Raw genomic sequence first — 12,438 nt, forward strand, 5'->3', positions numbered from 1 at the left:
GTTGCTCAGCCTTATTAGTCAAAAAGGAACTGAAACCAGTGTAGTACTGTGTACACCCAAAAGAATGTTCAGAATGAAATAGAACATCAAGTCTTGGTGAGAGTATGTGTGGAGCAACTTGAACATTGTTTATAAGAGCATTTTTTGGTACTATCTACTAAAGCTGAATTTCCCCCAAACCCAGTAACTTAATCAAATTTGCCCTAAAACCTCAATTTTAAAAAGAAGGTTTAATTATTTATGGTCCCAAAACATTTCAAGTTAAGTAACTGGCAACTGGAACAATTTGAGCCAGAATTTATGATATGAAGTTTGGTATCTTTTCCCCTTAATTTCTGTAATTTTATCTCACAGTTAAACAGCCTTAGGTAAAGGTCCCACCTTTGATGTGAAACAGATTTAAATCTAGACTGTCATTCAGATTTCAAGATACACACTGTAGAATTCTGTGTGTGTCTGTATGTGTAACTAAATTGAGCCCTTTTGACCTCCATACGTGACTGTTTAGGGGTGAATATGTGTTATTTCAGAAAACGTGATCACATACTTTCATTGAAGAAACTGTAAAACAGCCCAAGTGAGTATCAGAGTGGCCAAAATCATGGTAATGTGTTATATTTATGATTTGCGTCAAAAGAGGCCAGCTCTCCAGTGGCAATGGTCCTTTCTGTGAACACCTTTGCTGCTAATTTTCTGAATTGCTGAGGTTGAGTCCTGAACCTTCCTTTCCAGTAGTAGCTCAAATGTCCTTTCCTGGAAGACAGTAGAAAGATCACCATCTTTTTTCTTAGCCTGTTAACCTTTTATGCAGTGAGCCTTTTAGCAACACTTTAATATATGCTTTGATAGCTCATTATGATATACACACAGATGTTTATTTATCAAGAAGTGGACAGTCTTTCAAGGCAGTGCAAACATAGACAGAACTAAGTATAATTTGATAAGTAAAATAAGGGGCACATGTGCATAGCACAGGAAAAAGTTATGAAACCTAGTAGGAGCAACGTGCACGCATGCTGAGTCGCTTCTGTGATGTCCAACTCTGCGACCTCATGGACTGTAGCCTGCCAGGTTCCTCTGTCACACAGTCTGTCAAATAATGCTTCTTAATACAGGTGATATGTTTTTAGACCTTGTTTTATTTTGCTAAATTTTCAGGCCTGGAAATGATTAAATAAAAATCTATTGACACTTAGGCATATTTATTTCATTCATCAGGGAAGAAGGAACTTTGCCTCCAAGATCATAGCTCTAGAGTTGTGTTCCAGATTAAAACTACAAGAAATCAGTGTTCAGAACAATGGGCAAATAGGAAAACTGTAATTAATCACATGTATTATCATTAGACCAGAAATATAGAATGGAAGTGTCCTATATGGTATCTAGAAAACGCTTGGCACTATCAAGGCACAGAAAAATAGATTTTGATGAACGTGAATATTCTGAATGGTCAAAGAGATACATATCTCATTGTAGGAATAAGTCAATAAACCTATGGAGTAGAAAAAAAAATTTTCATAATTAATTGACCACTTTGCTTCTTTGGGAGTCTGAAGTTGGGATCAATGTCCTTTCAGAAATAGGATTCTACCAGATTCCGCTCATGCAACCCATTGCAAGAAGTCTTAAAAGCTACCCTTCCTCGCCACCCCACACCTGCAGAAATTAGATGTGCCTTCTCTTTGCTCTTGTGGCTCTCACACTCTTCTCTCTTAACATGTCTATGTTACTCTGTTACCATTTTTTATCTAGCAGTCCGTCTCAGAGGGCTGAATCAATGTCTTCTATACTCTTTTATCATGTGATTTACAAAATTAAAATCAATAAATGAAAGAGAATGCAAAAATAAGAAATTAACAGAGATCATTGTGATTTGCACTTAAACCAAGTCTTTCTTTTAGTGAGCAATGGCATCAACCATTCTCCTCCTACCCTTAACGGCGCCCCATCACCACCACAAAGATTCAGCAACGGTCCTGCCTCTTCCACATCATCTGCACTAACTAACCAACAGTTACCAGCCACTTGTGGTGCTCGGCAGCTGAGCAAGCTGAAACGCTTCCTCACCACTCTGCAGCAGTTTGGCAATGACATCTCACCTGAGATTGGGGAGAAGGTGCGGACTCTTGTACTAGCACTGGTGGTAAGTACGGCATCACTGTCAATGACTGCTTTGAGTATGTGGCTCAGAACCGAAGCCAACAGAGAAATTTATGCATACTTCTCCTCATTCCCAAACTTGTAGCAGTGTGGTAAATTCTACATCTGGATTTGTTTAATTTGTAAAATATTGTTGAATCATAGATTTCAGTTGTGGATAATGGTTATCAATTTAATTCCTTTAAGCAACTTTGAATTTGTCTTAAAACTGAGTTTCAACAGATCCATTGAGGTTCCACTAAGTTTTGTTACTTAATAATATATTCAGTGCCTGGTGCATTGTTTCCTCATACAAATACAATTTCTTTAGGATTTTCAAGGTACATATAATTTTTTTTTTCTATACTGAGGGGCAAATCCATGCTGTAAGTTAGAGATTTTCTTACATTGAAACCTGGGAGGGTTCAACTCTCAGTATATGTAAGAAAAGACCTACCAGTTCTTAATGTTTGTAAATTGAATTCCTCAAGATTTACCTCAACTAAAAGCACACTGTGCTCCTGCATATTAGCCTCTTACGTGATAAGGATGATTCACACAACTTGGCAGTTCTCAAAGTGTAATTAGTGACCCCTTGGATTTCTCAAGAACCTTTCAGGAAGCCCAGGAGGTAAAAAGCATTTTCATAATAATATTAAAGTATTACTTATGTTTTGACTCTTAATTCTCTCATGACTGTTCAATGAAATTTTCTAGAGATTTTATGATATGGGATATTGCAACACATTAAATGCAGAAGAATCCAGCTCTCTTTTATTAGTTATGTAGCGGAGAGATTTGCAAAAGAGGGGCTTCCCTGGTGGCTTAGACAGTAAAGAATCCGTCTGCAATGTGGGAGACCTGGGTTCGGTCCCTGGGTTGGGAAGATCTCCTGGAGAAGGAAATAGCAACCCATTCCAGTATTCTTGCCTGGTAGGCCACAGTCCATGGGGTCACAAAGAGTCAGGCAGGACTGAGGGACTAACACTTTCACTTTAAGTTACAATGTTGTGTTAGCTTCAGGTGTACAGCAAAGTGCTTCAGTTATATTCTTTTTCAGATTTTTTTCCATTATAGGTTGTTAACAAGGTATTGAATATAGTTCCCTGTGCTATACAGCAGGTCCTCTTTGTATATCTGTATTATACATAATACTGTGTATCTGTAAACCCCAAATTCTTAATCTGTCCTTCTCCCACTTTCCCCTTTGGTAGACATAGTTTTTAATCATGTGATATTGAATTTTATCAGCAGCTTTTTCTGAGTCTATTGAGATGATAATATGGTTTTTATTCTTCAGTTTGTTAATGTCATGTATTACATTGATTGATTTATGAAATTTATGGTGTATAATCCTTTTAAAGTATTGTTGGAGTTGGTTTGCTAGTATTGTTGAGGATTTTTCCATCTGTGTTCATCCATGGTATTAACCTGTAATTTTCTTTTTTTGTAATATCTTTATCAGGGTGATTGTCACCTAATAGGATGAGTTTGGAAATATTCGCCCCTCTTCAAGTTTTTGAATAGTTTCAGGAGGATATGTGTTAACTCTTCTCTAAATGTTTGCTATAATTCACCTGTGAAGCCACCTGGTCCGGAACTTTTGTTTGTTGGGAGTTTTTAAATTACTTATCTAATTTCATTACTGATAATTGGCCCACTCATATTTTCTATTTCTCCATAGTTCAGTCATGGCAGATTGTATTTTTCCAAGAGTTTGTCCGTTTCTTCTGGGTTGTCCCTTCTGTTGGCATATAGTTGCTCTCAATAGTCTCTTACAGTCTTCCGTTTTTCTGTGGTATTGGTTGTTAACTTCTGCTTTTTCATTTCTTATTTTATAGATTTGGGCCATCTCTCTTTTTTTATTAGTCTGACTAAAGGTTTTTCAGTTTTGTTTATCTTTTCAAAGAACCAGTTTTTAGTTTCACTGATCATTTTTAAAATCTCCACTTCATTTATTTCTGCTCTGATCTTTATGCTGTTTTCCTTCTGCTAGCTTTAGGATTTGTTTTTTCTTCATTCTCTAGCTGCTTTAGGTGTAAGCTTACGTTGTTTATTTGAGATTCTTCATATAACCTGAGGCGTAGTATCACTGTAAACTTCCCTCTTAGAACTACTTTTGCTGCAACCCGTAGGTTTTGGGGTGTCATATTTTTATTTGTCTCTAGGTAATTTTTTTATTTCCTCTTTGATTTCATCAGTGATCCATTGGTTGTTTAGTAGCATATTGTTTAACCTCTATGTGTTTGTGTTTTAAAAGATGCTTGATATGATTTCAGTTTTCTTATGCTTTAATTGCCCAGCCTGTGATCTGTCCTGCAGAATGTTCCATTAGCACTTGAAAAGAGTGAGTATCCTGCTGCTTTCAGATGGAATGCCCTATAAATATCAATTAAGTCCATCTGGTATAATTTGTCACTTAAGACCTGTATTTCCTTATTGATTTTCTGTCTGGGTGATATGTTCATTGATTAAATAGAGTATTAAGGTCCTTTGTTAACATTTACCTTGTATATTGCTCCTGTGTTGGGTACATATATATATTACAATTGTTGCATCTTCTTGGGTTGATCCTTTGATCATTATATTTGGTTTGTTTTGGGTTTTTTTTTGGTGGGAGTAGGGGAGAGGTTTGGCCATGCCACTCAGCTTGTGGAATCTTAGTTCCCCGACCAGAAATTGAACCTGAGCCCTCAACAGTGAGAGCATGGTGTCCTAGCCACTGGACCACTAGGGAATTCCCAGTCAGTCTTTAAAGTTTATTTTGTCTGATACGAGTATTGCCACTCTGACTTTCCTTTGATTTCTGTTTGCTTGGAATACCTTTTCCCATCTCCTCTTTCAGTGTCTATGTGTCTCGAGATCTGGCACATGCCTCATGCTCAGTCACTTGGTCCTATCTGACTGTAGCCCGCCAGGCTTAGGCAGCATATATATGGGTCCTGTTTTTGTGTGCATTCAGCCAGTCTGTCTTTTGGTTAGAGCATTTAGTTCATTTACATTTAAGGTAATTATCAGTATACACACTGCCATTTTGTTCATTGTTTTTTGGATTTGTTTTTTAGGTCCTTTTTTGCCTTTCTTTTTTTGTTCTCTTCTGTGATCTGATGGCTATCTTTACTGTTGCATTTGAATTCCTTTCCTGTGTGTAGATAATATTACAGATTTTTGTTTTGCAGTTACCATTAGGTTTTTGTATAGTGGTCTCTCTCTCTCTATATATATACACATGCTTGTTTTAAGTTGCTGATTTCTTTCAGAAGAGTTTTAGATACCCTGCATTTTGTACTCTGCTCCCCTCATGATTACTGTTTTGGGTTTTATATTTTACATCTAATTATTCTATGTGTCCCTTAAGTGCTTATTGTGGATACAGAAATGTTGCCACTTTTGTCTGCCCCCCTCCAGTGGCTTGTGTATGGATGATTTCCTGCCCTTATTTTATATTTCCCTTTACCAGGAAGCGTTTGCATTTCCTGATTTTTTCATCACTTTAAGTGTATTGTGCCACTCTTTTTTTAGCAGATAGCCTTAGAGGAGTTCCTTTGTATGTTACTTGTTACTTTTCCCTTATTGCTTTTAATATTCTCTGTTTAATTTTTGTCATTTTGTTTACAAATGTGTCTTGGTGTGTTTTTCTGTGGATTAATCCTGTGTAGGACAGTGCTTCCTGGGCTTCCAGGTTAAAGTTTTCAGCTATCAACTCTTAATATATTTTCTCAGACGCTTTCTCTCTTTCTTTCTCCTTCTGTGTCCCCTATAATGCAAACATTAGCGCACTTGATGTTGTGCTAGAGGTCTCTTACACTGTCTTCATTTCTGTTCATTCTTTTTTCTGTTTGGTGGCAGTGATTTCCATACTTTGTCATCCAGCTCATTTATCGATAATTCTACCTCATTTAGTCTACTATTGATTCCTTTTAGTGAATTTTTCATTTCAGTTATTGTATTCTTCACCTCTTTTTGGTTGTTTTTTTTATTATTTTCTAACTGTTTCTTGAAAGGGTCTGGTTTATTGCTCTGTGTATCTGTTTTCCTCCCAAATTCTTTGATCATCTTTACGATCATTACGCAGAACTCTTTCTTGGGCGGATTGCCTATCTCTACGTTACCTGTTCTCCTGGGGTTTTATTTTCTTCCTTTGTCTGAAACATTCCTCTGTTGCCTCATTTTGTCTACGTTTCTATTTGTATTTTTGTGTATGTGGTAGGTTAGTTACATTTCCTGATTCTGGAGAAGTAGCTCTCAGTAGGAGATATCCTATGCATCCCAGGAATGCACTCCCCTCTCTTCATCCATGGAACAGGGGCCAACTGTTCTATGGTAGTATCTGACATGCATTTGCAGACTTGGTTCTTATTTCCTTACAAAAGTTTGTATCCGTCACAAGTGTTTTTAATTCTCAGTGTTATTTTCAGATTATTGATAGATGTAACCCACAATAATTAGAGGGATTATGAGACTAAAAAGTTTATGAACTGCTGCTTTAAAACATAACTCAGTATTGTGTAGAAGAAACCACTTTCATACAAGGCAAAATGTAATAAATGACTTCTTTATCATGCAAGATTCTTTCCCTGTTGTTTTGTATAACTAGGTGGTTCATTATCATTGCTGTATAATGTTTCATTGTAGAAATATGCCACAATTTATACCGTTTAAAAATACTTATATCTGCAGTTCATGGGCTTCTCATTGCTGTGATTTCTCTTGTTGCAGAGCGTGGGGTCCAGAGCAAGGGTTTCAGTAGTTGTGTTGCACAGGCTTAGTTGCTCTGCAGCATGTAGAATCTTCCGGGACCATGAATCGAACCTGTGTCCCCTGCATTGGCAGCTGAATTCTTAACCACAGTTTATACTTTTCAATGGACATTTGAGTTTCTTACATTTTGAGGCAGCATCATAGGTCCCCCAACACTGCTCCCACGTCTTGAGATTTGCTAGAATTCTCGGGACTTGGCATATTGTTGTGCCCAGAGCTGAGATTTAATACAGAAGTATAATAAGGATACACAGCTGGATCAGAAAGGTGAGACGCAGTCAGGATCTGGAAGAATCCATGTGTAGGCTTCCTTTTTCCCCCTCCATAAGTAGTCAGAGAGAGTTCACTCTTCACCCTTCTGTGGATAACAGCAGCATATATATGATGTTTCTACCCAAGGAACCCCATTAAACACACGATGCCTGGGCAAATAGGCACTCTGTGCAGCATGTGTAAAATTCCAGACTCCTAGAAGGAAAGTGAGTGTTTAGCATAAATCAGAGCTGGTAAAAATAGTACTGTCATCCATTGAGGGATGGTGTTTTTGTTTCTTTGTTTGGGGTGAGGGAGGGGTCTGTTTATTGGTCAGATTTTAGAGTACCATAGAAAAGTTTCTGACTCTAGACTAATAAAATTTACCTTAAATGTCAAAACGAGTTTGAACATAATTGGAAGCAAAGTAGACATCAGAATTTGTCTGATGCCATTTCCAGCAGCAAATTACTTTAAGTAGGATCTGCTTAATTTCAAGAGTGAAAGGAAAAAAATGACAGCTCATTTGCATGTGCATGCACACACACAAAGAATTTTTTTCTAGCTATGAGCTATGAAAATATACTTTTTTTGTTTGTTTGTTTGGAGTCTCTATCTCAAGGAGAGCAGAGAAGACTTCAAGAGAAAGCAGCTCGAGGACACAGTGGAGTGGTTTGCTAGTCCTCGACAGTGAAAGTGTTAGTTCCTTAGTCATGTCCGAATTTGCGAATCCATGAACTGTAGCCTGCCAAGCTCCTCTGTCCATGGGATTCTCCAGGCAAGAATACTGGCCTAGGGTGCCATTCCCTTCTCTGGGGGATCTTCCCTACCCAGGGATCAAAACTAGGTCTCCTGAATTGCGGGTAGATTCTTTACCATCTGAGCCAAATGTAGATATAGCCAATTGTCTCTTTAAAATGGTTGTGCTTGGGTTAAAGTTTCTTTTTTTTTCTATTTCAGATTTTTTAATTGTTTGATCATGAGGTGGTAAGATACACATAGCACAAAATTCACCACCTTAACTATGTTTTTCATCTTAACCATTTTTAAGCGCATGGTTCACTGGTATTAAATGTACTCGTTGTTGTGCAACATCAGCCACCGTCTGCCTTCAGCACTCGTTTTACCTTTTGGAACTGTAACTGTGCCGTTAAGCAATGATTCCGCGTTTCCTTCTTTCCTCAGCTCTGTCAGCCATCATTCTACTTGACCACTCTAGGTACCTCATATTAGTGAAATCACAGTATTTATCTTCTTGTGGCTGGCTTATTTCACTTATGTAATATTGTCAAGGTTCACCCTATTAGTCTAGAGTCATGTTGTAGCATGTCTTACACTTTTCTCCCTTTTTAAAGATGAGTTAATACTTCATTATACACACACTCACACACATACACACTGTTTTGCTTACGCATTCATCCATTGATGAATACTTGAGATGCTTTCACTTTTTCAGTTATGAAAAGTTTTGTATCAGTGTAGGAAATTATAAGTTCATAGACACCAGTCAGTGCCCCAACCTTGCAAGCAGGCCTTCCTAAGGTTAGCTGTTGTTGACCAACTATATTGTCTATTCTGTACAGAGGCCATTGTAAATAATGAGCATTTTTATGTATAGTACATGTATGCAAGCATTGCACTGAACAATGGAATTGTGATTTCATAGGGTATACATGTATATAAATTTAGTATATAAGGCCAAATTGTTTTTCCAAGTTCATGCCAGTTTATATGCTCACATATTGAGATTTTCATTGAGATCTTGGAGCTTCCCTGGTGGCTCAGTGGTAAAGAATCCGCCTGCCCAGTGCAGGAGAGTGAGGTTCAGTCCCTGATATGGGAAGAACCCACATACTGCGGAGCAGTTAAGCCCATGTGTCACAACTGTTGTGCATATGCCTTGGAGCCTGGGAGCCACAACGTGGCTCAGCACATGGAGCCCACGTACCACAGCAGCTGAAGCTGGTACATCCTAGAGCCTGTGCTCCACAAGAGAAGCCACTGCAATGAGAAGCCTGTGTACTGCAACCAGAGAGTAGCCCCCACTCGCTGCAACCGGAGGAAAGCCCACCCAGCAACGGAGATCCAGAACAGCCAAAACTAGATAGATAAATAAAAATAAATAAGCTTATTTTTTAAAAAAGATCAGCATTTTATGCAGACACAGACAAATGGATTTGTGGACACAGCAGGGGAAGAAGAGGGTGGGGCAAATTTAGTAGCAGCTAAATACATATGTTACCATGTGTAAAATAGATAGCTAGTGGGCAATTGCTGTGTAACACGGGGTGTTCAGCCTGGTGCTCTGTGTAAACCTAGAGGAATAGGATGGCGGGGGTTGGGAGAGAGCCTCAAGGGGTAGAGGATATATATCTATTTATGGCTGATTCACATTGCCGTGCATTAGAAACCAACACAAGATTGCAGTGCAGTTATCCTCTAATTAAAATAGATTTTTAAAAAGATGAGTGTCTTAGTCCTTATAAGCTCTTAGAATATTAAAGAGTAGGTGGCTTATAAACAACAAATATTCATTTCTCACACCTCTCAAGGTTGGTAAGTTCAAGATCAAAGTTCAGCATATTAGGTGTCTGGTGAGAGCCTACTTCCTGGTTCATAGATGGTCTTCTCAGTGTCCTCACAGGGCAGAGGGGTCAAGAGAGCTTTCTCGGATCTTTTTTATAAGAGCTCTAATGCCATTCATTAGGGTTCTGTCCTCCTGACCTAGTCCTCTTCCAAAGGCTGTGCTTCCAAATATTGGAAATGAAGTTTCAATGTAGAAATTTTGAGGGCTTACAGAAACATGTAATCTATAGTAATTGGTATTGAAACTATATTTGGAGACAAGTGTTTGTTAAATTTAAAATCTATTTGTTGTTTAAAAATGCACACTTAGCAGGAATTTTCTTAAAATCTGATGACAGTTGTATGTATAAACCAAAAACCTTCAGCAGACCTGTGCTTAATGCTGAAATTTCAAAAGCTTTCCCTCAGATAATATGAACCAGATAGAAAGTCTATTCTCTGTAAACCTGAACATTATAGCCTAGTAAATAAGATATAAGGATTGGAGAAAGATAACAAAACTCATTATTTGTAAATAAAATAATTGTCTTATGCATATTACATTTGAGCTTAATCGGTTCTTTTTCCTGTTTTTTTTTTTTTTCCTTTTTCCCTTTTCTTTTTCTTTTTTTCTACCCTCTTGGTGAAAACTTTGTCTAAAATGGTAGAAAATTAACACCTTTAGATTATTATATTTCCCCAATCCGTGAAAGCCTTTTTTGATCTTCTGTTTACGTAGGGAATGGTTAAGATTTGGCAAGCATATATAAATGCACAGTCATTCCATGTGGAGAAAGCTTGCTTGCAAAGTCAGAAAAAGTCACATAGGTAGCATAGCCGGAGTTTAGTTTACCTGTGTGTTGGTATTTCTGTTGTGTAAGAGGTAAGGTCCTGGTTGGCCCTAACTATACCAGGAAGCAAGGGTGGCAATTTCCACTGCAAGGTAAAGATAAATGTTTTCTACTCTGGCTACTCATCTTGAAAATACACATTCTGGAAGGTAGTTTATGCCTTAAACTAGACAATTCTTTTGACTTTCCAGTATTTCTCCTTGACATTCATCCTAAGAAAATGATAACCAATGTGCACTAACAGTATTTATAAGGCCAAAAAAAAAATTGAACCAGCTAAATGTTCTATAAATGCCTGAGTAAATGACAGTACCTCAGTTTAATGGAATATGATTTGGTCATGTCCAGTCTGATTCAGAGATGTAACAAAAAGGTGTGTGTAAGTCACTCTAGTCAAGTCCGACTCTTTGCGAGTTGAACCTGGCTGTTCTGTCCGTGGAATTCTCCAGGAAAGAACACTGGAGTAGGTTGTCATTCCCTTCTCCAAGGGATCTTCCCAACCCAGGGATCAAACCCAGGTCTCCCACATTGCAGGCAGATTCTTTACCATCTGAGCCACGAGGGAAGCTCCAACAGAAAGGTATACTTCTTCCTATTCCTCCTGAAAAATACAGCCAGAAAAAAAAAATGAACAGTTACATAAAGCAAAATTAAGACTCGTGAAGATAGAAGAAAGCAGATTGGCTAGTGACCTTGAGACCCAAGGAAACACATAGCAGTGAGTTCCCTTGGTTTTATGCTTGCATCATGTATCCTGGACTGTGGTCTGGTGAAATCAGTAACAAGGAAATGCTAATGAGCACAGACAAAAGCAAACCAAAAACCACCACCACAACAAACCCACCTCTTTCTAGCCAAAGGACTAGAAGAGGATCATCCAAGTAAGGTAGAAAACTTTTAGACAAAAATCACTCTATTGTAGTTGACCAGCTCAGGAAAAAAAATAATACTGTACAAGCTTCCCTCTCCCATAAGAGACCTAGTGGGGACTCTGAGCTCCCATCACTGCCCATCAATAAGGAACCCGTCCTTCCTCTTCAGATCAACAGAGGTTGAGTGGGAAACTTGGGATTTTACTGCAGCTGGCAGGTTCAGAGATTCTCCTGATCTCAATGGCACAGTGATGGAGGATGCCTCAAAAACAGAATATGTAGATAAAATATGGAGTCTTAGAACCCAGAACATCCAGTATACTGCAGAAAGTCGCTTATACCAAGACGTGACCATCTTGAGTGTAAAGAGAAAATGTAACCAAGAGACATCAGTCAAGATGACCCAGATATTTGAAATATGTGACAGGGGTTTTGAGTCAGCCATCATAAAAATGCTTCAGTGAGCAATTACACAAATGAAGAAATACAGAGGTCTCAGCAAAGACATAGAAGGTATAATAAAGTAGAACTAAATGCAAATTGGAGAACTGACAAATATAATAACAAAATTATAAAAACTCAGTGATGGACTCAACAATAGACTGGAAAGAATCAATAAACTTAAAGCTAGAGCACTTGAAAAAACTACCCAGTCTGTACAACATAGAGAAGTTAAAAAAAAACATGAACAGAACCTTGGGGACTTGAAAGAGATCTGAGTCATAGTAGGAGGAAAGAAAGAATGGGGGGCTAAAATAAAGGCTGAAAATATAACAAAAGACCTGTGTCTATAGATTCAACAGCTGAGCAGACCTCAAACAAGACATCACATCTGAGGAACTCCCTGGTGGTCCAGTGGTTAGGACTCCATGCTGTCACTGCTGAGCACCCTGGTTCAGTTCCTGGTTGAGGAACTGGAATACCCCACAAGCTGCATGTCCTATTCTTTGTGCCCCATGGGCTGTAGCCCTCCAGGCTGCTCTGTCCATGGAATTCTC

The 12,438-nt window shown here is 38.3% G+C and overlaps 1 protein-coding gene across 2 annotated transcripts in view; it reads left to right on the plus strand.

The window, feature by feature from the left end:
• Positions 1-12,438, plus strand: part of CBFA2T2 (CBFA2/RUNX1 translocation partner 2) — a 138,296-nt gene that overhangs the window by 97,684 nt on the left and 28,174 nt on the right. For both annotated transcript variants that reach the window (XM_018057723.1, XM_018057724.1), the window contains exon 3: positions 1,902-2,143. In XM_018057723.1, coding sequence (XP_017913212.1) covers positions 1,902-2,143 — 242 coding nt within the window. The remainder of the gene's footprint in view (positions 1-1,901; positions 2,144-12,438) is intronic.

Source organism: Capra hircus, chromosome 13 (assembly GCF_001704415.2).
Source record: "Capra hircus breed San Clemente chromosome 13, ASM170441v1, whole genome shotgun sequence".
In the NCBI taxonomy this organism is placed as follows: Eukaryota; Metazoa; Chordata; class Mammalia; order Artiodactyla; family Bovidae; genus Capra; species Capra hircus.